Source organism: Parambassis ranga, chromosome 24, assembly GCF_900634625.1.
Source record: "Parambassis ranga chromosome 24, fParRan2.1, whole genome shotgun sequence".
Taxonomy (NCBI): Eukaryota; Metazoa; Chordata; class Actinopteri; family Ambassidae; genus Parambassis; species Parambassis ranga.
The window spans coordinates 16,689,277-16,715,723 of record NC_041043.1 but is presented as its reverse complement, the minus strand read 5'-3'; the positions used below and the strand labels follow the sequence as shown (position 1 = coordinate 16,715,723).

Sequence of the window (26,447 nt, the reverse complement as noted above, 5' to 3'; positions counted from 1 at the left end):
CAGTGACAGCCCCCCCCCCCCAACCCAAAAAACAAAAAAACTCCACCTACAGCAGGAGACGCAGCCACAGTTTGGGGTAATTGCTGGTCTAATTAGTTCACACACACACACAGACACACACACTGACACACACACACACACATATTTGCCAGAAATACTGATTAAATGGACAAATCCTATTAAAGGGAAGCTTCAGCAAAACAAAGAAAAGTTGAGTTTTCTGGACCTCCATTGTTTCCCCTCATACAAAGAGGTCTATCTCTCATTTCTGGATCCACACACACACACACACACACACACACACACTGAGGTAAACAAAGCTGCAGTTTAAAGGAATTTTTCATCATTTAAAACATATATGAACATGTTCAGACTTTAATTGTGTGTGTGTGTCTGTGTGTGTGTGTCAGTATAACTGTAAGTGGGCCAGACCTCAGCTTGTGTTGCTTTAAGCTGTTGTCATGGACGCTGTAACCTGAGAGTCGTCGGGGCCTCGCAGTGGGAATTCTACCTGTGAGCACATCTACTCCGAGTAATCGGCAGAGCGCGGCCCCGCCGGCCCCCCGGGGCCCCGACACCACTCTGATTTAATCTGCTCGTCATTACATGGAAAAAACATCAGAGGAGACGACACGCTCCACCTGTTCACGGGTTCATCAGCAGAAGGTTTGGATCCAGACGTCAGCAGGAAATGTTCCTTTAATGTTCCTTTAGTGTTCCTTTAATGTTCCTTTCATGTTCCTTTCATGTTCCTTTAGTGTTCCTTTAGTGTTCCTTTAATGTTCCTTTAGTGTTCCTTTAATGTTCCTTTAGTGTTCCTTTGTGTTCCTTTAATGTTCCTTTAGTGTTCCTTTAATGTTCCTTTAGTGTTCCTTTAGTGTTCCTTTCATGTTCCTTTAGTGTTCCTTTAATGTTCCTTTCATGTTCCTTTAGTGTTCCTTTAATGTTCCTTTAGTGTTCCTTTAATGTTCCTTTAATGTTCCTTTAGTGTTCCTTTAATGTTCCTTTCATGTTCCTTTAATGTTCCTTTAATGTTCCTTTAGTGTTCCTTTAATGTTCCTTTCATGTTCCTTTAATGTTCCTTTAATGTTCCTTTAGTGTTCCTTTAATTTTCCTTTAATGTTCCTTTAGTGTTCCTTTAATGTTCCTTTAATGTTCCTTTCATGTTCCTTTAATGTTCCTTTAATGTTCCTTTAGTGTTCCTTTCATGTTCCTTTCATGTTCCTTTAGTGTTCCTTTAGTGTTCCTTTAATGTTCCTTTAGTGTTCCTTTAATGTTCCTTTAGTGTTCCTTTGTGTTCCTTTAATGTTCCTTTAGTGTTCCTTTAATGTTCCTTTAGTGTTCCTTTAGTGTTCCTTTCATGTTCCTTTAGTGTTCCTTTAATGTTCCTTTCATGTTCCTTTAGTGTTCCTTTAATGTTCCTTTAGTGTTCCTTTAATGTTCCTTTAATGTTCCTTTAGTGTTCCTTTAATGTTCCTTTCATGTTCCTTTAATGTTCCTTTAATGTTCCTTTAGTGTTCCTTTAATGTTCCTTTCATGTTCCTTTAATGTTCCTTTAATGTTCCTTTAGTGTTCCTTTAATTTTCCTTTAATGTTCCTTTAGTGTTCCTTTAATGTTCCTTTAATGTTCCTTTAATGTTCCTTTAGTGTTCCTTTAATGTTCCTTTAGTGTTCTTTTAGTGTTCCTTTGGTGTTCCTTTAATGTTCCTTTAATGTTCCTTTAGTGTTCCTTTAGTGTTCCTTTAATGTTCCTTTAATTCACTTCACTTCAGCGTCTGACAGATTTTTACGGTTCCTGAAGTTTTATTTATTTCTCAGCGTCCCTTTTTTGAGTTTGTGGTTTTAACCTCTTCAGATGTTTTGACTTCCTGTGAACACACATGAGATTTTACACACTGCAGCGCCATCTAGAGTTAGAACCCTGTAGTGCTGGAACAAACAGAGTTTGAATTCATAGCTTATATTAATAAATCAGGGTTATGTTTACAGCGTGGAAACAAAAGTACGATGATCATTTATTTATTTGTCTAATTTATTGAAGTGATGGAAAGACATGTTTCCTGTAGTTAATGTTCCACGTGGGATTATTTACTCAGCGTCTCCTCCTCAGTGCAGAGATGACAGGATTCAAGCGTTGGTGGTTTTAGGTCTCAGTTTTTCAAAGTTTACAGTTTTATATATTTTTGTATTTTGTCTTTTGTTGTTTGTGTTTTCAGAATTCCTTACAAAAAAAGATGGCATGAAATTTAAATATATAATAAATCCCTGAGGTGGATCTACAGAAGATCATGTTTACTGCTGTATAAACCTTTACACAGTAAAGACCAAGTATGAGTCTACAGGGTCCGAGTGACTTCCTGTGTCTCTCAGTGGTGCATCGTGGGAGTCGGAGTCTGTTGCTGAGGGAGCTCCTGTAGCTGGTCAGCACAGTGTGGAGCGGGTGAGAGGGACAGTCCAGTATGGTCTTTATTTTGGACCACGTCCTCCTCTGACACACCTCTGTCAGAGAGTCCAGGTCCTCTCCCACAACATGGCCGCCCTTCCTGATGGTTCTGTTGAGTCTGTTGATGTCCCTCACCCTCAGACTGCTGCCCCAGCAGACAGCAGCACACATGATGGCTCCACAGACTCAGAGGACATCCTCAGCATCGTCCTGCAGATGTTGAAGGACCTCAGCTGCCTCAGAGAGCAGAGGCCGCTCTGACCCTTCCTGTACACAGTGTCCACGCTCCTGCACCAGCAGAAGCATCTTTTTTGTTTGAGGTACTGAATGACGCGCACACACACACACACACACACACACACACATACAGCACCTTGCAGAGCTCTGGATCCACCAGCAGGGGGCAGTAAAAGACCAGGAAACCTAAAATCTCTGTTTTTTTTAAACCTCAGCAGGAAGTTGGAGTTTTGTCTGTTTACTGAGCATGCTCAGTTCCTCCCCACCCTGACGGTCCGGACTGTGTGAAGCAGCCTGAGACTCTGCAGAATGGTGAGTTTGTTCCTCACTGACTGTTTAAATAACACACACACGTTCACTTTGTGTTTGTGTGTTTTTCTCTGTGACTCACAAACCAAATGAAGCCACAGACTCAGAGCTGGAGAAGTTCTGCTCTGACTGTGTGGACCGTGCTGAGGCTGCAGAGCCGCCGTCAGTCTGACTGAAGTCGGACAGACGTGTGTGTTTGTGCAGCTTCTCCACAGTTTATCAGACTAAGGTCACAGCTGGAAGCTCCACAGATCCACCGTCACTGAAAGTGTTTCACTGAGTCCACATGCAGCAGAGTGGGAGTGGGTCAAGCTCTCAGCTCCATAGCGCCCCCCTCTGGAGCAGAATATAGGGAGGGGTCCTGTCTGAGTGTCCATTATTCAGCATGATGTTAAATCCTCCTCTGCAGCTCTGCTCGGCCGTAGCTTCAGTGTGAAGCTGAAATCCTTCACTGTTGAACCCTCTGTGAGTTATTGATCTGTAGAGTCAACACTTTACACTCCACACTGTAGAGAACCTGGGCCGCTTTAAACCTCACTGACCCACCTGACCACTCATAAAAACAGCAGCTGTTCAGGTCACAGGGCTTAAAACTTTAAGTTTAAGGCCTTAAAAAGAAGCTGCTTTTGCATGGTCTCTCTTTCTGAGGGCTTGGATCGCTTCGTGCTTGGAGCGTGGCACTACAAACCTGCGATACCTGCTGGTCAGTTTGAGATGCCTGCGTGTTCACTTCACAACACGGGGAATCGTGTTTTCAACCAGGCTTGATTTTCACAGCTCATTGTAAACCTTGCAAGAGGACCATCCAGTCAGGGACCTTGGCTGTGAAAGTGCTTGAGTTTTGTATCTCACCCCCGCCAGCATCTTGTTTCGGGTGTTGTGTCGTGTTGGTCTAAAATCACATTCACAATGAAAAGGTCTTAAAGAGGTCTTAAATTTAACTAAAACCTGTAGAACCCTGAGTTCAGCAAATATTTTGGATGATAAATCCTGAATCAATAAAGTGTCTGTGTAATGTATCAATCTATCTACATTTTAAAAACCAGCAGTTTATCTGCATGTAAGATACATAAATGTAAAGTGATGTGTGCTCTTCCTCCTCCTCCTCTTCCTCCTCCTCCTCCTCCTCCTCCTCTTCCTCCTCCTCCTCCTTTTCTTTGTGAACCTGCACAGCAGCCATTAATGTCGGCTGCATGTGACTCCTCCCCCTTCCTCCCTCTGCAGGGGTCAGAGGTCACGCTGCTGTTTGGTTAAACACCGTGATCCTGTTAAAGATCTGAATGGACCACACACACACACAGAGACACACACACACAGACACACACAGACACACACACACACACAAATAGATGTTTGTGCGATCAGGACTGACAAGCGGTTGTGTTTCTTTTCAGCGGCCCTCAGTGAGCTGGATGAAAAGATAAACCCAGAAAACAATTAAATACTTTAAAACCAACAACCTGCAGAAACTACAAACTAAACAGGATGTTTATGTTTCAAACACCGAATTCTTCTGTTTGAGAAAAGATGAGTCCACAAAAATCTAAAAACCAATGTGATGTGGGGCCAAAGTGTCAAACCTGTGAGGACGAAGCAGCTCCTGATGATTTACATGTCGACGCTTTAACGAGATAATCTGTTCTAATCTCAGATTTTATTGGATTACAAACACTGTGAATTTCTGTCAGAGAAGAACAGCTCCCATAAATGTGGTTTAAATCAGGAGGAAGAGAAGCTGCAGAGTCCTAAATATTACAGCAGTGAAATGACGATGGAAAAATAAACACAAAGAGCTCATTGAAAGAGGAGGAAATATCAAGTGTTTCTTAAAGTTTAATTAAAAATAACTTTAACATTAGAGCACGATACAACTGAAATTAAAATGCTTTCTTCCCAGAGTTCAGTGGGGGCAGGATCGTCCCTGCAGGTCCACGCGGTCCGCTTCGGCCCGGGTCAGGAGCTGCTGGGCTCCCTGCAGGCTTTTGTGGAGAAGAGAGGACTCAGAGCGCCGTTCATCATCACCTGTGTGGGCAGCGTCACCACGGCGAAGCTGAGGCTGGCAAACGCCACGGCAACAAACACAAACCAGGTGACGGCAGTGTGTGTGTGTGTCTGTGTGTGTGTCTGTGTGTGTGTGTGTGAGACTGTGTGTGTGTGACTGTCCGTGTGTGTCTGTGTGTGTCTTTCTGTGTGTGTGTGTGTGTGTGTGTGTCTGTGTGTGTGTGTCTGTGTGTGTGTGTCTGTGTGTGTGTCTGTGTGTGTGTCTGTGTGTGTGTCTGTGTGTGTGTGTGTGTCTGTGTGTGTGTGTGTGTGAGACTGTGTGTGTGTGACTGTCCGTGTGTGTCTGTGTGTGTCTTTCTGTGTGTGTGTCTGTGTGTTTGTGTCTGTGTGTGAGTGTGTGTGTTTGTGTCTGTCTGTGTGTGTCTGTGTGAGTGTGAGTGTTTGTGTCTGTCTGTGTGTGTGTGTATATCTGTGTGTGTGTGTGTCTTTGTGTGTGTGTGTGTGTCTGTGTGTGTCTGTCTGTGTCTGTGTGTGTGTCTGTGTGTGTGTGTGTCTGTGTGTGTCTGTCTGTGTCTGTGTGTGTGTGTGTGTGTGTGTGTGTGACTGTGTGTGTCTGCCTGTGTGTGTCTGTCTGTGTGTGTCTGTGTGTGTATGTGTGTGTGTCTGTGTGTGTGTGTGTGTGTGTGTGTGTGTGCGTGTGTGTCTGTGTGTGTGTCTCTGTGTGTCTCTGTGTGTGTCTGTCTGTGTGTGTGTGTGTGGGTGTGTGTGTGTGTGTGTCAGTGTCTGTGTGTGTGTGTGTGTGTGTCTGTGTGTCTCTTTGTGTCTGTGTGTGTGTGTGTGTCTCTGTGTGTGTCTGTGTGTGTCTCTGTGTGTCTCTGTGTGTCTCTGTGTGTCTGGATGTAAGCAGTGTGGAGTCTCCTGATGGTCTGATTCCAGCTTTGAGGGTTTGGAGCACATGTGAGTAGAAAGAACGTCTCTGAGGCTGAGAGCTGTTACTGCGACTTTATTCTGTGGCTGCTGCTCTGCTACATTTTGAAGCTGAGTACAGGAAGGACAAGCAGAGCATCATCATATACAGACCAACAAAACACAGCAGTAACAGTAACACACTCCTCTAGTTGTGTAGCAGCTTAACCACCACTCTTTTACATCGTCATCATGTAATCAGGATCTCCTAACCTACAGGCAATGTTAAGTTCTTTTCCAGCCATTGTCTTCCCCTCGTACTCACATGTACCAGCTGGCACCCCCTTCTTAACTACGCACTCAACAACTCTAAACCTCCCTGTAAAGGGTGTGTTATTTACACATCTAATGTCTGCCAGATTGCCCAAAATAAAGATGTTTCTTGCTTGGCACTTTCCCCCAGCGTTAAGCACCCTCATCCTGTCGTTACACTGAGCTGGTGTCATGGCAGCAGTTACATGCTTTTGTTCAAAGGTCTGAGAGGCTCCAGTGTGATAGATGATGAGCAGCAGGAGACAGACAGCCTGGATCTTCATGATGCACTGAAGAAAAATGAAACCATTAAAATCTAAACTGAACACAGCACAGGACAAAACTCTGCGACCACATCAGTAAAACAGGTTCAACTCCAAACAACAAGACGTTAAAATAATAATTCTTAGAATGTGAATCGTTCCTCACCGTGTTTCCTGGGTGGTGGTTGGTTGGTTGGTTGGTTGGTTGTTGGTTGGTTGGTTGGTTGGTTTGTTGGTTGGTTGGTTGGTTGGTTGGTGGTTCTGCTGAGTCCGCTCACTGAGACAGAAGCTGGATGGTCTGGCGCTGGATGTCTTGAGGCTGCTCGCAGCGAGGTTTTTATACAGAGTCCAGGCGTGTGGTAACAGCTGTCCGTCTGTCCGGTTACAATGAAGACGAGCATTTATCTCAACAGACATCAGCTCAGGCTCCGGGTCAGATAAGCAAATAAATCATGCAAAAATGACCCAAGTTCACAGAGTCAGGGTCAAACGGGCTGAAGAGCGCAGAAACTACAGGCTGCACTGAAACTCAATACTGCAGCACAGAGCGTTAGCAAAAGTGTTTTAAATTTAAATTAACTTTACATTTTCTCATTTAACCCTTTAAAAGCATGATTCTGTGTGGAGCAGAGCCTGCAGCTGCAAGGCTGCATGTGCAGAGACCCCCTGAGGACGGTCCTGCAGCTTGTGTGTGTCTGTAGTGGGACAGTCCCTGTTTTCAGTTAACTCCATGAAACATGGATCAGTTACATGCTGTAGGATCCACATCACCTCACCTGTTGGATCGTGTTCTCAGGTTAATTAACCCTCACAGGGTCTGATGCTTCATCATGTCTGCACTGTGCAAACTGTGAGTCCAACACATGAAGACACATGTGGACAGCTGCTGGGATTAAAGCATCATACTGTAAGGCTGCTGCACAATGTGATAATAAACACTCTGTGTCACATTAACCATGTGTGGTGCTGCACGCTGACTGACTGTCCATTAACCGTTTGATAGCTGCCATTGACCCTGGTTTGAATGAAGGATGAGTTCTTATTTTCATCCTATCTGAGCACAGATAGCAGCAAACGGCTCTGTGGGCACAGGTTCACTGAGCGAGGACACGTCAGCAGGAGGCCACACTGTGAGTGAGTCTGTGTGTGTGTGTGTGTGTCTGTGTGTGTCTGTGTGTGTGTCTGTGTGTCTGTGAGTGAGTGAGCATGTGTCTGTGTGTGTCTGTGTGTCTGTGTGTGTGTGAGTGAGCGTGTGTCTGTGTGTGTGAGTCTGTGTGTGTGTGTGTGTCTGTGTGTGTGTGTGAGTGAGGGTGTGTATGTCTGTGTGTGTGTGTGTGAGCATGTGTCTGTGTGTGTGAGAGCATGTGTCTGTGTGTGTGTGTCTGTGTGTGTGTGTCTGTGTATAATCTATAATCTGATTCATGCAGGTTGTTCTGACATTTGACAGAATGTTCAAACTTCTGTTCACTGATCATTGTTGCAGCTTTAGAGCAGATGATGAAGATGAGGATGAAGATGAGGATGAGGATGAGGATGAGGATGAAGATGAGGATGAGGATGAGGATGAGGATGAGGATGATCACTGTGCGTCTGTCTGCACAGAAAATCTCAAAGAAGCGATCGTCACAGTTTGCTGTGTCCGTCTGACCTCTGCACCCTTCATCAGACTCTTCCTGTCCATGTGTGGACAGACAGACATTCACCTCTACACCTCGCAGTCTCTGCGTGTCTGACGTCATGGCGTCCTCTTCTCTTTCAGGTGATGCACCTGAGCGGACGCTTTGAGATCGTCTCTCTGGTCGGCACGCTCAACCCTGACGCTCACCTCCACATCTGTCTGTCTGACGGCGAGGGCCGGACGTTCGGCGGCCACGTGCTGGGCGATCTGGAGGTCTTCACCACAGCTGAAGTGGTCCTCGGCGAGGCGGTGGACCTGACGTTCAGCAGGGAGATGGACGGACGGACGGGTTTCCCCGAGCTGGTGGTCCGAAGTAAGACTGAAGAAGAGCTTAAAGCGTTGGGTTTTTAGAGCTGTGACAGCGTGACCTTTTGACCTTGGAAACATCATTCAGAGTGTTTTTGTAAACAGCTGAAAGTTTTTGGAAATAAAGTCCAGATTAAAGAGGCTGTTTGAAGACCGGTCTGTTGTGAGGCTCAGTCCCGGGCAGGGTGGAGGGTTTCTCGCCCAGCACAGCGATGCTTGGCGGGTGCCGGACGAGGCCGCCAAGTTTTAACTCAATAATATTCATGTTAAATCCCTTCATCACCTCCCTCCACCTGCTGCAGGAGGGAAGAGTTTATACTTTACATTTTCTCATTTAACCCTTTAAAAGCTTGATTCTGTGTGGAGCAGAGCCTGCAGCTGCAAGGCTGCATGTGCAGAGACCCCCTGAGGACGGTCCTGCAGCTTGTGTGTGTCTGTAGTGGGACAGTCCCTGTTTTCAGTTAACTCCATGAAACATGGATTAGTTACATGCTGTAAGATCCACATCACCTCACCTGTTGGATCGTGTTCTCAGGTTAATTAACCCTCACAGGGTCTGATGCTTCATCATGTCTGCACTGTGCAAACTGTGAGTCCAACACATGAAGACACATGTGGACAGCTGCTGGGATTAAATCATCATACTGTAAGGCTGCTGCACAATGTGATAATAAACACTCTGTGTCACATTAACCATGTGTGGTGCTGCACGCTGACTGACTGTCCATTAACCGTTTGATAGCTGCCATTGACCCTGGTTTGAATGAAGGATGAGTTCTTATTTTCATCCTATCTGAGCACAGATAGCAGCAAACGGCTCTGTGGGCACAGGTTCACTGAGCGAGGACACGTCAGCAGGAGGCCACACTGTGAGTGAGTCTGTGTGTGTCTGTGTGTGTCTGTGTGTGTGTGTGTGTCTGTGTGTGTGTGTGTGTCTGTGTGTGTGTGTGTGTGTCTGTGTGTGAGTGTGTGTGTGTGTGCGTGAGTGAGAGTGTGTGTCTTTCTGTGTGTGTGTGTGTCTGTGTGTGTTTGTCTATGTGTCTTTCTGTGTGTCTGTGTGTGTGTGTGTGTGTGTGTGTGTGTGTGTGTGTGTCAGAATAACTGTAAGTGGGCCAGACCTCAGCTTGTGTTGCTTTAAGCTGTTGTCATGGACGCTGTAACCTGAGAGTTGTCGGGGCCTGATGACTTCGCGAGGACACCAGGGACAACAATCTGGCCTTCTTGGACTGCACAGTACATATTGAGGAGGACAGGAGCCTCAATGTGGAAGTGTACAGGAAACCCACACACACGGACCAGTACCTGTTGTTTGATTCACACCACCCACTGGAACACAAACTGGGAGTCATCAGGACCCTGCAGCACAGAGCACAAACTGTACCCACCAGCTCAGAGGGGAAGAAGAAGGAGCAACACCACATCAGGAAGGCCCTGCAGACCTGTGGCTACCCCAAGTGGGCACTCATCAAAGCCACAAAAACAAGACCCCCCAACAACAAGAAGAAGGACGACACCAGGCGGAGGAAGAACATCTCCATTCCATATGTGTCAGGAGTATCAGAGAAACTCCGCAGGATCTTCAACAACCATGACATCCCGGTCCATTTCAAACCTATGACAACACTGAGACAGAGACTGGTTCACCCGAAGGATCAGACTCCCAGGGAGACACACAGCAATGTGATATATGCAGTCCAGTGCAGTGAGGAATGTTCTGATCTGTACATTGGAGAAACTAAACAACCACTCCACAGAAGAATGGCTCAGCACAGGAGAGCCACCTCCTCAGGACAAGACTCAGCTGTTCACCTCCACCTCAAAGACAAAGGACACTCCTTTGAGGACAACAACGTTCACATTTTAGACAGGGAGGAAAGGTGGTATGAAAGAGGAGTCAAGGAAGCATCTATGCTAAGCTGGAAGAACCTTCCCTTAACAGAGGTGGTGGCCTCAGACATCATCTTTCTACCACATACAATGCAGTGATTCCATCCATTCCCAGGAAGTTTGCACAGACTCACAGTAAGAACAAAGGGCTGTCAATCAGTCCCCCTCCGGCAGTTTCATAGTCGTTAGCCAGTCGTTAGACACACCTGGCCCAGTCAGCCAGAACATCACAGGTAAGTATGGAAACATTTAGTGCTATTGTTTTTTCAGTTTTTAAGATTTTACCCAGACCCACCCACTGAGGTCTGTAACCACATATAAACCATGTTTCCCCACCAAACAGTTAGAACTGATGAAGCTGCTTGGATGAGCAGCGAAACGTCTTCTAGAAAACTCTACAAGTCCAGACGCCTTGCTTCAATCTTCTCTACGTATGATGACCTGGATGACTGAGAATCTTCATCAACAACGTACTGAATGACACACACACACACACACACACACACAGCACCTTGCAGAGCTCTGGATCCACCAGCAGGGGGCAGTAAAAGACCAGGAAACCTAAAATCTCTGTTTTTTTTAAACCTCAGCAGGAAGTTGGAGTTTTGTCTGTTTACTGAGCATGCTCAGTTCCTCCCCACCCTGACGGTCCGGACTGTGTGAAGCAGCCTGAGACTCTGCAGAATGGTGAGTTTGTTCCTCACTGACTGTTTAAATAACACACACACGTTCACTTTGTGTTTGTGTGTTTTTCTCTGTGACTCACAAACCAAATGAAGCCACAGACTCAGAGCTGGAGAAGTTCTGCTCTGACTGTGTGGACCGTGCTGAGGCTGCAGAGCTGCCGTCAGTCTGACTGAAGTCGGACAGACGTGTGTGTTTGTGCAGCTTCTCCACAGTTTATCAGACTAAGGTCACAGCTGGAAGCTCCACAGATCCACCGTCACTGAAAGTGTTTCACTGAGTCCACATGCAGCAGAGTGGGAGTGGGTCAAGCTCTCAGCTCCATAGCGCCCCCCTCTGGAGCAGGATGTCAGGGAGGGGTCCTGTCTGAGTGTTCATTATTCAGCATGATGTTAAATCCTCCTCTGCAGCTCTGCTCGGCCGTAGCTTCAGTGTGAAGCTGAAATCCTTCACTGTTGAACCCTCTGTGAGTTATTGATCTGTAGAGTCAACACTTTACACTCCACACTGTAGAGAACCTGGGCCGCTTTAAACCTCACTGACCCACCTGACCACTCATAAAAACAGCAGCTGTTCAGGTCACAGGGCTTAAAACTTTAAGTTTAAGGCCTTAAAAAGAAGCTGCTTTTGCATGGTCTCTCTTTCTGAGGGCTTGGATCGCTTCGTGCTTGGAGCATGGCACTACAAACCTGCGATACCTGCTGGTCAGTTTGAGATGCCTGCGTGTTCACTTCACAACACGGGGAATCGTGTTTTCAACCAGGCTTGATTTTCACAGCTCATTGTAAACCTTGCAAGAGGACCATCCAGTCAGGGACCTTGGCTGTGAAAGTGCTTGAGTTTTGTATCTCACCCCCGCCAGCATCTTGTTTCGGGTGTTGTGTCGTGTTGGTCTAAAATCACATTCACAATGAAAAGGTCTTAAAGAGGTCTTAAATTTAACTAAAACCTGTAGAACCCTGAGTTCAGCAAATATTTTGGATGATAAATCCTGAATCAATAAAGTGTCTGTGTAATGTATCAATCTATCTACATTTTAAAAACCAGCAGTTTATCTGCATGTAAGATACATAAATGTAAAGTGATGTGTGCTCTTCCTCCTCCTCCTCTTCCTCCTCCTCCTCCTCCTCCTCCTCTTCCTCCTCCTCCTCCTTTTCTTTGTGAACCTGCACAGTAGCCATTAATGTCGGCTGCATGTGACTCCTCCCCCTTCCTCCCTCTGCAGGGGTCAGAGGTCACGCTGCTGTTTGGTTAAACACCGTGTTACTCCTGTTAAAGATCTGAATGGACCACACACACACACACACACACACACACACACACACACACACACACAGACACACAGACACACACACACACACACACACAAATAGATGTTTGTGCGATCAGGACTGACAAGCGGTTGTGTTTCTTTTCAGCGGCCCTCAGTGAGCTGGATGAAAAGATAAACCCAGAAAACAATTAAATACTTTAAAACCAACAACCTGCAGAAACTACAAGCTAAACAGGATGTTTATGTTTCAAACACCGAATTCTTCTGTTTGAGAAAAGATGAGTCCACAAAAATCTAAAAACCAATGTGATGTGGGGCCAAAGTGTCAAACCTGTGAGGACGAAGCAGCTCCTGATGATTTACATGTCGACGCTTTAACGAGATAATCTGTTCTAATCTCAGATTTTATTGGATTACAAACACTGTGAATTTCTGTCAGAGAAGAACAGCTCCCATAAATGTGGTTTAAATCAGGAGGAAGAGAAGCTGCAGAGTCCTAAATATTACAGCTGTGAAATGACGATGGAAAAATAAACACAAAGAGCTCATTGAAAGAGGAGGAAATATCAAGTGTTTCTTAAAGTTTAATTAAAAATAACTTTAACATTAGAGCACGATACAACTGAAATTAAAATGTTTTCTTCCCAGAGTTCAGTGGGGGCAGGATCGTCCCTGCAGGTCCACGCGGTCCGCTTCGGCCCGGGTCAGGAGCTGCTGGGCTCCCTGCAGGCTTTTGTGGAGAAGAGAGGACTCAGAGCGCCGTTCATCATCACCTGTGTGGGCAGCGTCACCACGGCGAAGCTGAGGCTGGCAAACGCCACGGCAACAAACACAAACCAGGTGACGGCAGTGTGTGTGTGTCTGTGTGTGTGTCTGTGTGTGTGTGTGTGAGACTGTGTGTGTGTGACTGTCCGTGTGTGTCTGTGTGTGTCTTTCTGTGTGTGTGTGTGTCTGTGTGTGTGTGTCTGTGTGTGTGTCTGTGTGTGTGTCTGTGTGTGTGTGTGTGTCTGTGTGTGTGTGTGTGAGACTGTGTGTGTGTGACTGTCCGTGTGTGTCTGTGTGTGTCTTTCTGTGTGTGTGTCTGTGTGTTTGTGTCTGTGTGTGAGTGTGTGTATATCTGTGTGTGTGTGTCTTTGTGTGTGTGTGTGTGTGTGTGTGTCTGTGTGTGTCTGTGTGTGTGTCTGTGTGTGTGTGTGTCTGTGTGTGTCTGTCTGTGTCTGTGTGTGTGTGTGTGTGTGTGTGTGACTGTGTGTGTCTGCCTGTGTGTGTCTGTCTGTGTCTGTGTGTGTGTCTGTGTGTGTGTGTGTCTGTGTGTGTCTGTCTGTGTCTGTGTGTGTGTGTGTGTGTGTGTGTGTGTGTGTGTGTGTCTGTGTGTGTCTCTGTGTGTCTCTGTGTGTGTCTGTGTGTGTGTGTGTGTGTGTGGGTGTGTGTGTGTGTGTGTCAGTGTCTGTGTGTGTGTGTGTGTGTGTGTGTCTGTGTGTCTCTTTGTGTCTGTGTGTGTCTGTGTGTGTCTGTGTGTGTCTGGATGTAAGCAGTGTGGAGTCTCCTGATGGTCTGATTCCAGCTGTGAGGGTTTGGAGCACATGTGAGTAGAAAGAACGTCTCTGAGGCTGAGAGCTGTTACTGCGACTTTATTCTGTGGCTGCTGCTCTGCTACATTTTGAAGCTGAGTACAGGAAGGACAAGCAGAGCATCATCATATACAGACCAACAAAACACAGCAGTAACAGTAACACACTCCTCTAGTTGTGTAGCAGCTTAACCACCACTCTTTTACATCGTCATCATGTAATCAGGATCTCCTAACCTACAGGCAATGTTAAGTTCTTTTCCAGCCATTGTCTTCCCCTCGTACTCACATGTACCAGCTGGCACCCCCTTCTTAACTACGCACTCAACAACTCTAAACCTCCCTGTAAAGGGTGTGTTATTTACACATCTAATGTCTGCCAGATTGCCCAAAATAAAGATGTTTCTTGCTTGGCACTTTCCCCCAGCGTTAAGCACCCTCATCCTGTCGTTACACTGAGCTGGTGTCATGGCAGCAGTTACATGCTTTTGTTCAAAGGTCTGAGAGGCTCCAGTGTGATAGATGATGAGCAGCAGGAGACAGACAGCCTGGATCTTCATGATGCACTGAAGAAAAATGAAACCATTAAAATCTAAACTGAACACAGCACAGGACAAAACTCTGCGACCACATCAGTAAAACAGGTTCAACTCCAAACAACAAGACGTTAAAATAATAATTCTTAGAATGTGAATCGTTCCTCACCGTGTTTCCTGGGTGGTGGTTGGTTGGTTGGTTGGTTGGTTGGTGGTTGGTGGTTGGTTGGTTGGTTGGTTGGTGGTTGGTTTGTTGGTTGGTGGTTCTGCTGAGTCCGCTCACTGAGACAGAAGCTGGATGGTCTGGCGCTGGATGTCTTGAGGCTGCTCGCAGCGAGGTTTTTATACAGAGTCCAGGCGTGTGGTAACAGCTGTCCGTCTGTCCGGTTACAATGAAGACGAGCATTTATCTCAACAGACATCAGCTCAGGCTCCGGGTCAGATAAGCAAATAAATCATGCAAAAATGACCCAAGTTCACAGAGTCAGGGTCAAACGGGCTGAAGAGCGCAGAAACTACAGGCTGCACTGAAACTCAATACTGCAGCACAGAGCGTTAGCAAAAGTGTTTTAAATTTAAATTAACTTTACATTTTCTCATTTAACCCTTTAAAAGCATGATTCTGTGTGGAGCAGAGCCTGCAGCTGCAAGGCTGCATGTGCAGAGACCCCCTGAGGACGGTCCTGCAGCTTGTGTGTGTCTGTAGTGGGACAGTCCCTGTTTTCAGTTAACTCCATGAAACATGGATCAGTTACATGCTGTAAGATCCACATCACCTCACCTGTTGGATCGTGTTCTCAGGTTAATTAACCCTCACAGGGTCTGATGCTTCATCATGTCTGCACTGTGCAAACTGTGAGTCCAACACATGAAGACACATGTGGACAGCTGCTGGGATTAAAGCATCATACTGTAAGGCTGCTGCACAATGTGATAATAAACACTCTGTGTCACATTAACCATGTGTGGTGCTGCACGCTGACTGACTGTCCATTAACCGTTTGATAGCTGCCATTGACCCTGGTTTGAATGAAGGATGAGTTCTTATTTTCATCCTATCTGAGCACAGATAGCAGCAAACGGCTCTGTGGGCACAGGTTCACTGAGCGAGGACACGTCAGCAGGAGGCCACACTGTGAGTGAGTCTGTGTGTGTCTGTGTGTGTCTGTGTGTGTGTCTGTGTGTGTGTGAGTGAGTGAGCATGTGTCTGTGTGTGTCTGTGTGTGTGTCTGTGTGTCTGTGTGTGTGTGTCTGTGTGTGTGAGTGAGTGTGTGTGTGTGACTGTGTGTGTCTGTGTGTGTGTGTGTGTGTGTGTGTGTGTGTGTGTGTGTGTGAGAGTGAGCGTGTGAGTGGGTGGGTGTGTGAGCATGTGTCTGTGTGTGAGTGTGTGTGTGTGTGTGTCTGTGTGTGTGTGAGCATGTGTCTGTGTGTGAGTGTGTGTGTCTGTGTGTGTCTGTGTGTGTGTCTGTGTGTGTGTGTGTCTGTGTGTGTGTGTCTCTGTGTCTGTGTGTCTGTGTGTCTGTGTGACTGTGTGTGTGACTGTGTGTGTGTGTGTGTGTGTGTGTGTCTGTGTGTGTGTGTCTGTGTCTGTGTGTCTGTGTGTGTCTGTGTGTGTGTGAGTGTGAGTGAGTGAGCATGTGTCTGTGTGTGTGTGTCTGTGTGTGGGTGTGTGTGTGTGTGTGTGTGTGTGAGCATGTGTCTGTGTGTGTGTGAGTGTGTGTGTGTGTCTGTGTGTGTGTGTCTGTGTGTGTGTGTGTGAGCATGTGTCTCTGTGTGTGAGCATGTGTGTGTGTGTGTCTGTGTGTGTGAGTGAGTGAGGGTGTGTATGTCTGTGTGTGTGTGTGTGAGCATGTGTCTGTGTCTGTGTGTGTGAGAGCATGTGTCTGTCTGTGTGTGTGTGTGTGTGTGTGTGTGTCTGTGTATAATCTATAATCTGATTCATGCAGGTTGTTCTGACATTTGACAGAATGTTCAAACTTCTGTTCACTGATCATTGTTGCAGCTTTAGAGCAGATGATGAAGATGAGGATGAGGATGAGGATGAGGATGAGGATGAGGATGAGGATGATCACTGTGCGTCTGTCTGCACAGAAAATCTCAAAGAAGCGATCGTCACAGTTTGCTGTGTCCGTCTGACCTCTGCACCCTTCATCAGACTCTTCCTGTCCATGTGTGGACAGACAGACATTCACCTCTACACCTCGCAGTCTCTGCGTGTCTGACGTCACGGCGTCCTCTTCTCTTTCAGGTGATGCACCTGAGCGGACGCTTTGAGATCGTCTCTCTGGTCGGCACGCTCAACCCTGACGCTCACCTCCACATCTGTCTGTCGGACGGCGAGGGCCGGACGTTCGGCGGCCACGTGCTGGGCGATCTGGAGGTCTTCACCACAGCTGAAGTGGTCCTCGGCGAGGCGGTGGACCTGACGTTCAGCAGGGAGATGGACGGACGGACGGGTTTCCCCGAGCTGGTGGTCCGAAGTAAGACTGAAGAAGAGCTTAAAGCGTTGGGTTTTTAGAGCTGTGACAGCGTGACCTTTTGACCTTGGAAACATCATTCAGAGTGTTTTTGTAAACAGCTGAAAGTTTTTGGAAATAAAGTCCAGATTAAAGAGGCTGTTTGAAGACCGGTCTGTTGTGAGGCTCAGTCCCGGGCAGGGTGGAGGGTTTCTCGCCCAGCACAGCGATGCTTGGCGGGTGCCGGACGAGGCCGCCACATTAAAGTGGAGCTACAAAGCGCCGCCGCTGCTGCTTTGTGCTTTTCTTCTGCTGTGTTGACGCAGCATGGTGGCTGGAAGGCGTTGGTGGTCTGCCCCAGTGCCCCCTGGGAGGCAGTTTAACGCCAAAGCAGCTCAGCTGACAAATGAGAAAGCGAGGCGGCGGCGGAGCGGATGTTGTGGATCTGAAATCTGCCTTTTGATCTAAAGACTGATCTCTCTGTTCTTTAAATGGCATCTTACTGCCGCTCATTCCCGGAGCCGTTTTTCCCTCTGCTGACGTCCAGAGCGTCCTCATTTGACACGTCAGTCCAGAAACGGCTGCAGTGGTTGTTGTTAATAACGCTGCTCGGCGGCGTCCTGCTGTGAAGCACCAATTACATTTTACCTTCAGGCTCTCGCTGGACAAAGAGACGACTTTCATCTCTGCACAGCTTCAGGGCTGAAGACTGCCGAGGTCTTCACACGATGTGGCCTTAAACCCACATGATGGTGCGGTGTGCATGTGAACACGTGGGTCCACAGCTCCCTTTGTATTGATTATATCTGAAGTAAACCTACAGGATGGTCTCTGAACAGATTTGAGGGGATTTATTGATAAACACTCAGCCTGATGGGTCTTTGTGACGTGTGTCGAGTCTCGTGTTGATTTGGACCAATCAGCTTCTTGTGAGGAAGTGCTGTCAGGAATAAAGCAGGCAGACAGACAGACAGACAGGCAGACAGGCAGGAAGGCAGAACATGCAGATGATGCTCATCGACTGTATGGACAGGTGGACGACCAAGCGGCATCCTTGACCTGAAGCCCATGCGGAAGTGTCAAAACTTGTAATTCACGCTGCAACCACTGGGGGCTGGCTCCAAAAGCGAGTCATTTCCCATAGACTCTCATGTTAAAATGGCCGACTTCACAGCAGAAAAGAACATGTTTACAGCCTGGTACAAAAAAAACCACTCTGGTCTCAGATGATAGGTTCTCTTCTAGTGTCAATTGACCGGGGGGTGAATTTTTTTACAACTCACTCGTTTCAGTTGTATTCTGACTTAAAAATACGCCTAATTATGGGCGTTGCCGCTTGAGTGACAGACAGTTGCCGTACCATAGCGTGAGTTTCCTGCTTCCATGATCGCCCGCCCCCCTAAACCCCGCTCGTGCTCCCCCTCTTTGTCCATATTTGGAGTTTTGGCGGACGTGACGCCGCCAACATGGCGGCGGTCATCACGTCCTGGAACCTCCCACCGAGCCTCAAACCGGCTCTTCAGGAACAAACGGGTGACGTCATTGAAGCTCTGTCCATAGTTCTTACTGTCAATGTGGACGACACAGTTCTGCCTTCTTCCACTGTACAAACACGAGGCCCAAACATCTCACTCCAGGGTGCTGCCATGTTAGAGGCGGAGCTGCATCATCAGCACCTCCACATGGAGCCAGCAGCTCAGCGGCTTCATCGGCTGCTGACTGTGACGTTACTTCCTCATTTTTTAGCCAACAGTGACTAATTAAACTAAAAGGCGGCGTTTAACAGCTGTACTGCTGCCAGCCAGCAGGGGGCGATCCTGATGTTTCAGCCTCACTTTTTGGGAGCTGTCATGTGCTCGTCTAGAAAACGGTGGAGATGTTTGTGGCAGATAGCGGCAGTGTTGTTAATCGTCATCTGAACCATGAAGTGTTTGTGACCTCACTGAAGGATGTGATGTGTGTGGACCTGAAGTGCGCTCGTCTTCATCAGGAGTACATTTTACTACAGATCGCACAGATGAGTGCAGCAGTTTAACGTGTCTCTCAGGATTTTTCTGCTGTTGAATGTAAAGTTAAACTTTTGTTCTTCTTTTCTGCAGAAAAACTTTCTCATTTGAATCATGTTGGAAACAGATCTCTGTGTGAAAAACAACATTTGAACCAAAACTCACAAAAACTTGTAAGAACTCTGCTCCGCAGCAGCAGCAGCAGCAGCAGCTGGTTTTGATCTGTGTGTGTGATTTGTCGGGCCCCTCCGCCTCATGCTGAGACATTCAAACAGAGCAGCGTGTCATTAGCCTGGAAGGTCTTTGGCTGCCACATGAAAGCCGGCTGATCAGCAGCTTCTCCCCGGGAGGCGGCCGGCTGCTTGTCTCGCAGGCCTGACGTCGCCGCCGCGGTTTCCCCCCTAAACGGGAGTCTGTTTTGCGGCCGACTTACAAATGACCTGGGTTGGTCTCGTTAAAAGTGAGGCGGAGAGGGGGCGGCTTAACAACTAGCGGTTCATCCGGCTCATTATACTCCGAGAGATAATACAGCTGGAGGGACAAAGGGCGGCAGGGAGGAGAAGTCACTAATGAGAGAAAGAGCAGGAATTATGAGCCTCCTCAGCAGCAGAGCATCACCTGAGCAGAGCAGGAGGACACCTGCTGGAGGAGCCATGAAAAGAAGATGTGGACTCACATGAAGGGGAGGGACACCATTATAACTACTGTTTACACAGGGAGTCCAGCGGACCGCTAACTCTCAGGGATGAGGCTTCTCCGGTCACTTCCTCTCTCTGCGTCACATGGTCTAGTCCTGCAGGTGTCTGGCTGACTAAGTCTCTGACTGGGAAGCTCCATGTTGGCATCATCATAGTCCACCTAAACTCCAAATGCAGGCAAAGAGGTGGAGCTAAAGCAGGGGAAGGATTTAAATCCCAGCATCCTTCAGCAGAGCTGAAAGCTGAACAGTTTCTTTCTACCTCCTCTTTACCTGATCATGATATTTAGTCGTGTTTACCCGACAGCTCCACCTTCTGAAAAGCCCAGTGTGCTCAACAAGCCCCGCCCACCAGCATCACCTCTGCAGGTGAAGGTCTTCAGGTCTGAACGCAAACGCAGATAGCGAATACGGCTAGCGACGTGATTCTTCCGGTTATCGTCATGCTACTTCCGGTTAGCGACGTGCTACTTCCACTTCATGGGGAGCGACGCGGGACAAAAAAAACGCACGACGCATGTGCACACGCGGTCCTACGCGGCCTGAACGGACTCTGTATATTACGAGGCGCCACCTAGTGGTTTGGAGGACCGCAAAAAAGCCAGATTAAGGTGGATTGAGTGCGTACACGCATGTGTGATTGAAAATAGGTCTGAACATATCCAGTTTAAAGACTATCCAGATACAATCCTACTCTAGCTGGATTAACTTTCTCCAGTGTGAACGGGGCCTAATTTGCTTTTTTAACCAAAAGCATTTTAACTCTTTAAATAATCTTTAACATGAACCTTGGACACAAAGTTTAAAGAGCTTTATTTCAGTGTCCTCCTAGATGAGGATGAGAAATAAATCAAAAGGTCTCTCTCAGCTGCAGCTCGTGTCTTTAAACCTCTGATCAATCAGTGTCACGTCCAGGCCGCTCACTGATGAAAAAAGCTCTCAGCACCATTAAACCATCCTTTAGAGAGGGCAGCCTCAGCGCTGCTGCTGCTGCTGCTGTTCTCCACCAGGGGGCAGCAGGAGACAGAGGAAGATGGGAGCAGAAGGAGCGCTCTCCTTTAAAACTATCAGTTATTGTGCAGCTTTCACAGCGATCCGCTGTGATAAGATAACCAAACTCAAACCAGCTGTGACAGAATAAACCCACCAGACACATATAAACAAATAACTTTCTTGTTTTTGCCAATGAGAAAATAAAAAATCAGAACGAATAGAACGAACCACGACCTTTATTTCATTCCTCTATACAGCACGTATAGAGTTAACAGTTAGTACATATGATCCTGGGTTTAGCTGCATAAATTCTTGGGTCAAATATGCTCCAATAATGAGACAAATGAAGCAGTGACATGTTTAATTTCCTGATGTTTCATCGTATTAAAATGAAAATATGGACCGCTGTGACCCACATGTTGGATTTCAAAAGCTTTCACCCAAGTCACCCAGAGGCCGCTGTAAGACCTGGGCCTGATTCTCAGCGGGTCACTTTGTGCTCTTTGTCACTTCGTTGTGTTGTTTTTGGACCTCGTTCCTTCTTTGTTTACTTCAGGTGATATTGGTGTTGTTGTCATCAGGGTGTGTGTGGTACTGTTTAGTTTTACTTCACAAACTTCCCTGAGACCCTGAAGGTCTGTGAACACCTCCACCCTGGTGATTTGATGGTGCAGATAAACACCCCGAGCTGCTGCTGGCCGTGTGTGTTTCTTGCCATCACTGCCGCCCGTCATGCAGGGCTGGGTTGTGTGTTTGTTTGCTGGTCCGCTGTGTGATCCTGACATGTGGTCAGTCCAGTTTTCTGCAGACTCTGTACTAACGGCCCCTCTGATGGAACATTTGTGTCTGAAGCTCAGATTGGATCAGATCAGGGTTCCCTTTCAGAAATATGTGCTGAACTTCCATTAACAATAATTGAGTCCCTCTCCAGTGAGTGGCTAACAGCGGGAGGAGTGTGTGTGTGTGTGTGTGTGTGTTATTAAAATGCATTCTCCTCTAATGTGCAGGTAAGGACCCCTCACCGCCACAGCCCAACAGGCTCGCTGCCAGGAGCGTCTCTGGCTTTTGAAGTGAGCGCCTTAATTGAGACAAATTCAGCTCAATTAAACCGCTTTACCTCGGCCAAGAGCGTTTCAGAGCGAGCGGCGCAGCGGCCTTTTCATTTAGCAGCCGTGAGCAGATTCAGCACTGATCCTAACTCTGTGCCTGTGAGAGAGAAGGTCTGCTGCTGCTGTCAGCACGACCTCAGAGACGCTTGAACTCTTTTAACAACACGAGTAAACAAACAGGAGTAAACAGACATAAACTGCCTCCATTCAAAAGGAGCGAGCTGGTCCTTTGTCCGTTTAAAGCCACACTGCCGGATCCACAGACGGCAGTGTTGGTGTGCTGTTAGTGTTTAGTCTGTACTGAATAAACAGTGATTGATCATATACGTTACAACAGACAGTCATAATCCACAGAGATTAGGGGCACTGCAAGTCAATATTCTGAACAAAGGTCAGGGGGAAAAAGTCAGGATTATGAGCTTAAAGTCAGAATTCTGGCAAAAGAAGAGTTAAGATTATGAAGTAGAAGTCAGGATAGTGGGATTAGAAGTCAGAGGATTTTTACATGGGCCCTAATCCCTCAGAATAAAATGTAGTTTATGAACAAATACATTCATAGTAAATTGTGTCTTCATCTTTGGGTCCAGGGTCCACCATTAGACTATACAGTATAAAGTTACAAAGCTAACATGCTAAACAGTTCCATATCTACACCAATCAAACGCAGCAATTTGATCATTTATTCGATAATCCACTGTCGTCTTAGCTTCCAGCTCCGAGCAGCTGCACAGTTGTAGCTTCCTCCATCGCTCGTACTTCTTCACACAGTTTTTTTTTGCCCCACCATTAAAACGTGCTGATTAAATCTGTGTTTTCCTCCCAAACATACAAACAAACAAAGACAAACTGGCACCAATCAGGGTGCTCCCCCGTGACGCCTGGAAGCAGGAGACCTCACAGTGTTTGGTTAAAAAAAAAAAAAGAGTTTTTAAATTAAAAGAGGAACTAATGAGAAGTGAGAGCTGAGTGTTTTACAGCAGATAAAGACCTGAGCCCGGCGGCTCTTTATTCCTGCAGCACAATGAGCAGAAACGGACTCAAAGAGGCTCAGATGTGAAGACATTCTGCGAGCCACAGAAGACACATCACAACCTTGGAGACACAAATTGCTCCATTATAGCATGTGAATTCCTGCTGAGCTTTTCATGTCCGGGCTACAGGGATCGGCTAATCAAAGGCACGCTCCAGCGTCTTTGTTAGCACCAAGCTACTGTACAGTTTGAGTTGGAGCAACACTCCTTCATGAATCTTGTGTTAATATGATGGTTTATATCCGTGTGTGAAATGCTCTCTGTGCCTGAATTCACATCAGAAATACACAAATCAGATCCTGAAAGCAGCGACATGAGACGGAGCCAGGACTCCTGAGGCTCTCTCACCCTGAGAATGTGTTACAGGTGGTTCATGGGATAAATGAGCAATGGATGGTGACCAGGAGGTCACCCCCCCTTATGAGCCGGGTTCTGCTCAAGGCTTCTCCCTGCCTGATCTGCTGGCTCAGTGCTCCTACACACATTTATTATTATGAAAGACACTGTAAATGGAACTTAATGATGTGCTCTGTGATTACCTGTCATCCATGTATCTGATAAATATACATGTACAGGAGCTTCCTTCCTTCCGTCAACAGGAACCTCCTGAGGTCATTCGGAGGTGTGGTGTTCTGAGCATGTCCGATCAGGAGGGGGCCCCGGGACAGAGCCAGGAGGTGCTGTCAGGGATTACACCTCTCTCTGGCCTCAGTCTCATCCAGGAGGTGCTGGAGGAGGTGGCTGTGGAGAGGGAGGTCTGGGCTTCAACCTGACCTTGTATGTGAAGTAAGCACAGGCTGTTAACACTGTATTATGTTGTTCAAAATAGGTGTGGTCACCACAGGAAAGGACATAAAGTCACCGAGAAGCTTTTTGTGGAGATCACAGATGAACACAGACAGTAATAATAACCATTCACCCAGGGGAATATTCCTCATTCTACACTCAACACAATTTTAATAGTTTGATTTAATAATGTTAAATTATGATATGACCTTATTTAGACATCTGTCAATATATACATATATATATATATATATATACGTATATATATATATATATATACGTATATATATATATATATATATATATATATATATATATATATATATATATATATATACGTATATATATATATATATACGTATATATGTATATATACGTATATATATATATATATATATACGTATATATATATATATATATATGTATATATTGACAGATGTCTAAATAAGGTCATATCATAATTTAACATTATTAAATCAAACTATTAAAATTGTGTTGAGTGTAGAATGAGGAATATTCCCCTGGGTGAATGGTTATTATTACTGTCTGTGTTCATCTGTGATCTCCACAAAAAGCTTCTCGGTGACTTTCTGTCCTTTCCTGTGGTGACAATCCCTGACAGCACCTCCTGGCTCTGTCCCGGGGCCCCCTCCTGATCGGACATGCTCAGAACACCACACCTCCGAATGACCTCAGGAGGTTCCTGTCGACAAGGAAGAGCCGCGAGTGTCCTCTGAGCATATGTATATATACATATACATGCATATATATATACATACATATACATGTATATACACATATACATGTATATGTATGTATATATATATACATGTATATGTATATGTATATACATGTATATGTATGTATATATATATATACATGTATATGTATATGTATATGTATATACATATACATATACATGTATATATATATACATATACACTTGTTGCCATAGCAACTCCCAGTATTGTATCTCCCAGTGGAAATAATTAGATCAATAAAAAGATATGAATCAGGTCTGACTTGAAATCACTGACAGGCTCCGTCACCTGTGGAGGTTTTCTGTGGTCTCCGCTGGTCCACTGTTTGAAGTGTGAGCCCTGGAGTGTGTGGAGGTTCTTTCTGTTCTGTCCCCGAGGAGCGGGACAGAAACCCAGAGAGGCTGTGAAACACACACACACACACACACACACACACACACACAGAAGATGAGAAGCAGAGTGTGTGTTTACTAACACTACTGTGCAGCCTGGCCCAGTGAGGCCTGCACTAAACACACACACACCTAGAGGAGGCTGAGTCCTGTGAGAAGGCTGGTTATGATGGCGATGATCCACCAGGTGAGGGCGCTCTTCCTCCTCCAGTCGCCTGCTGTCTGGACAGAATCAGGCTGAGACTCATTGTTTCAGCTGTTTGTGTGGAACATGGCGTTCAGGCTGAATTTCTGCTCCGTGTTTGTTCTGATGAAATGAAATCGTCCGCCGGTCTTTATGGAAATGAGCCTGTGGTCAGCTGCAGTCCAGAATCAGCGTCTGCTTCCATGTATTCAGCCAACGTGTCATCTGCAGCTCACATTCCTGAGCTGTAATACCTCTGTCTGCTCTCACAGCTGCTATTTGCATCAGATTTCCCTTCATCTCCTCTGTTTCTCTCCACAAACACTGAAATGATGGCTTCATCCTATTACCTGCAACTCCAGCGTAAATGTTTATGGAAATGGCTCATCGGAGCAGGCCAAGTGTTTTCCATCAGCGGCTCTTTGCAGTAATAATACTGCAGTGTTGATGTCAGACCCGCCCTGCCTGAAGAGGGGAGGCTAATGGCCCCTTTCCCCCCCTGCCTGAACCACGAGGAGAGCAGGGAAAAAACCTAATTCACCTTAAATGTGCTGCTGCTGCAGGGCTGCGAGCAGAGAGGGCATCTGTTCAGAGAGTCCCCATTAAAGGAACATCATGTAAGATCAACCACAGTGCAATTACAGGGAACATGGACACGAGTGAGAGTCTGCAAGGTGCACACGCTCCTCACAACACAATGTGCAATACAGCTTTCAGTGTCTGATCTCTGAAACCACAAAAAAACAACTGTTTGAAAGAACAATTGTTGATTTATTTATCTAAATAAATTACTGGTTAAATAATTCCGGTTTGTTGTTGTTGTTTTTTCCTCAGGGGCTGATTCTAAATGATTTCATGTGTTATATATGCATCAGTGCAGACAAGGATCAGAACAACCGCAAACAAAGGTTCGGACTGTGACTTCAGAATTTCTGAAATTAAAGATTATTTGCAGTCTTCTTCTCTAGTGTTTGTGCTAAACAGACTAACTGTATAATATGCTGAGACGACTGAATCAAATTACAAATATACAGAATACAAATAAATAAAGGAAATAAAAAGTAACATGAAATCAAATTTAAAAAATAATTGTAAAAATTTGATCTCTAAGGAAACCTTTTTTTAACATTGCTTTTGGGGTATTTTGGGATAATAGTAAAGCACAATTACATTTGAACAAAAAAAGTAATTCTTTATAATTCAAAATGAACAAACATATAAAATAACCTTATACAAATTTAGTGTTTATTAGTTTGTTTGCCATTGCTAAGCAATCAAACTATTGTTCTTCACCTTTTTTCTTTTTTTATTCCTCCGTATGTTTTTGGCGCAGCGTATCTTCAGCGTACATTGACCGATTTCAGCCATTCAACTATCAAACTGTTCATCTCACAGAGGACATTCTGGGTCATCTTCAAGTTTTTTTCAAAAAATTATATATCAAATATTACACATAATACTGTAATCCAACATTTGATTGACGTCTCTGTGCTTGAACATGCTCTTAATCTCTAAGAAATGTGCCACAAACAGACTGGTTGCTGCAGAAATGTTCTGTTCTTCTGTAGTTCTGTGGCTGCAGTACCGGGGCTGGCCGTTGGTGTCGCTGTGTGCTAACGCGGCTCTT

General features: G+C 46.0%; 2 protein-coding genes across 2 annotated transcripts; both read left to right on the top strand.

Annotated features, from left to right (window-relative positions):
• Window positions 1-2,907: 2,907 nt before the first annotated feature.
• LOC114428274 (bifunctional protein GlmU-like) lies at window positions 2,908-8,606 on the top strand. Its single transcript, XM_028396554.1, has 3 exons — window positions 2,908-2,992; window positions 4,887-5,078; window positions 8,231-8,606. Exons 1-3 carry the CDS (start codon window positions 2,990-2,992, stop codon window positions 8,498-8,500), a joined length of 465 nt encoding a protein of 154 aa, XP_028252355.1. The 5' UTR covers window positions 2,908-2,989; the 3' UTR covers window positions 8,501-8,606.
• A 2,338-nt stretch (window positions 8,607-10,944) lies between these two features.
• On the top strand, window positions 10,945-17,029 carry LOC114428275 (bifunctional protein GlmU-like). Its single transcript, XM_028396555.1, has 3 exons — window positions 10,945-11,029; window positions 12,948-13,139; window positions 16,654-17,029. Exons 1-3 carry the CDS (start codon window positions 11,027-11,029, stop codon window positions 16,921-16,923), a joined length of 465 nt encoding a protein of 154 aa, XP_028252356.1. The 5' UTR covers window positions 10,945-11,026; the 3' UTR covers window positions 16,924-17,029.
• Window positions 17,030-26,447: the final 9,418 nt, after the last annotated feature.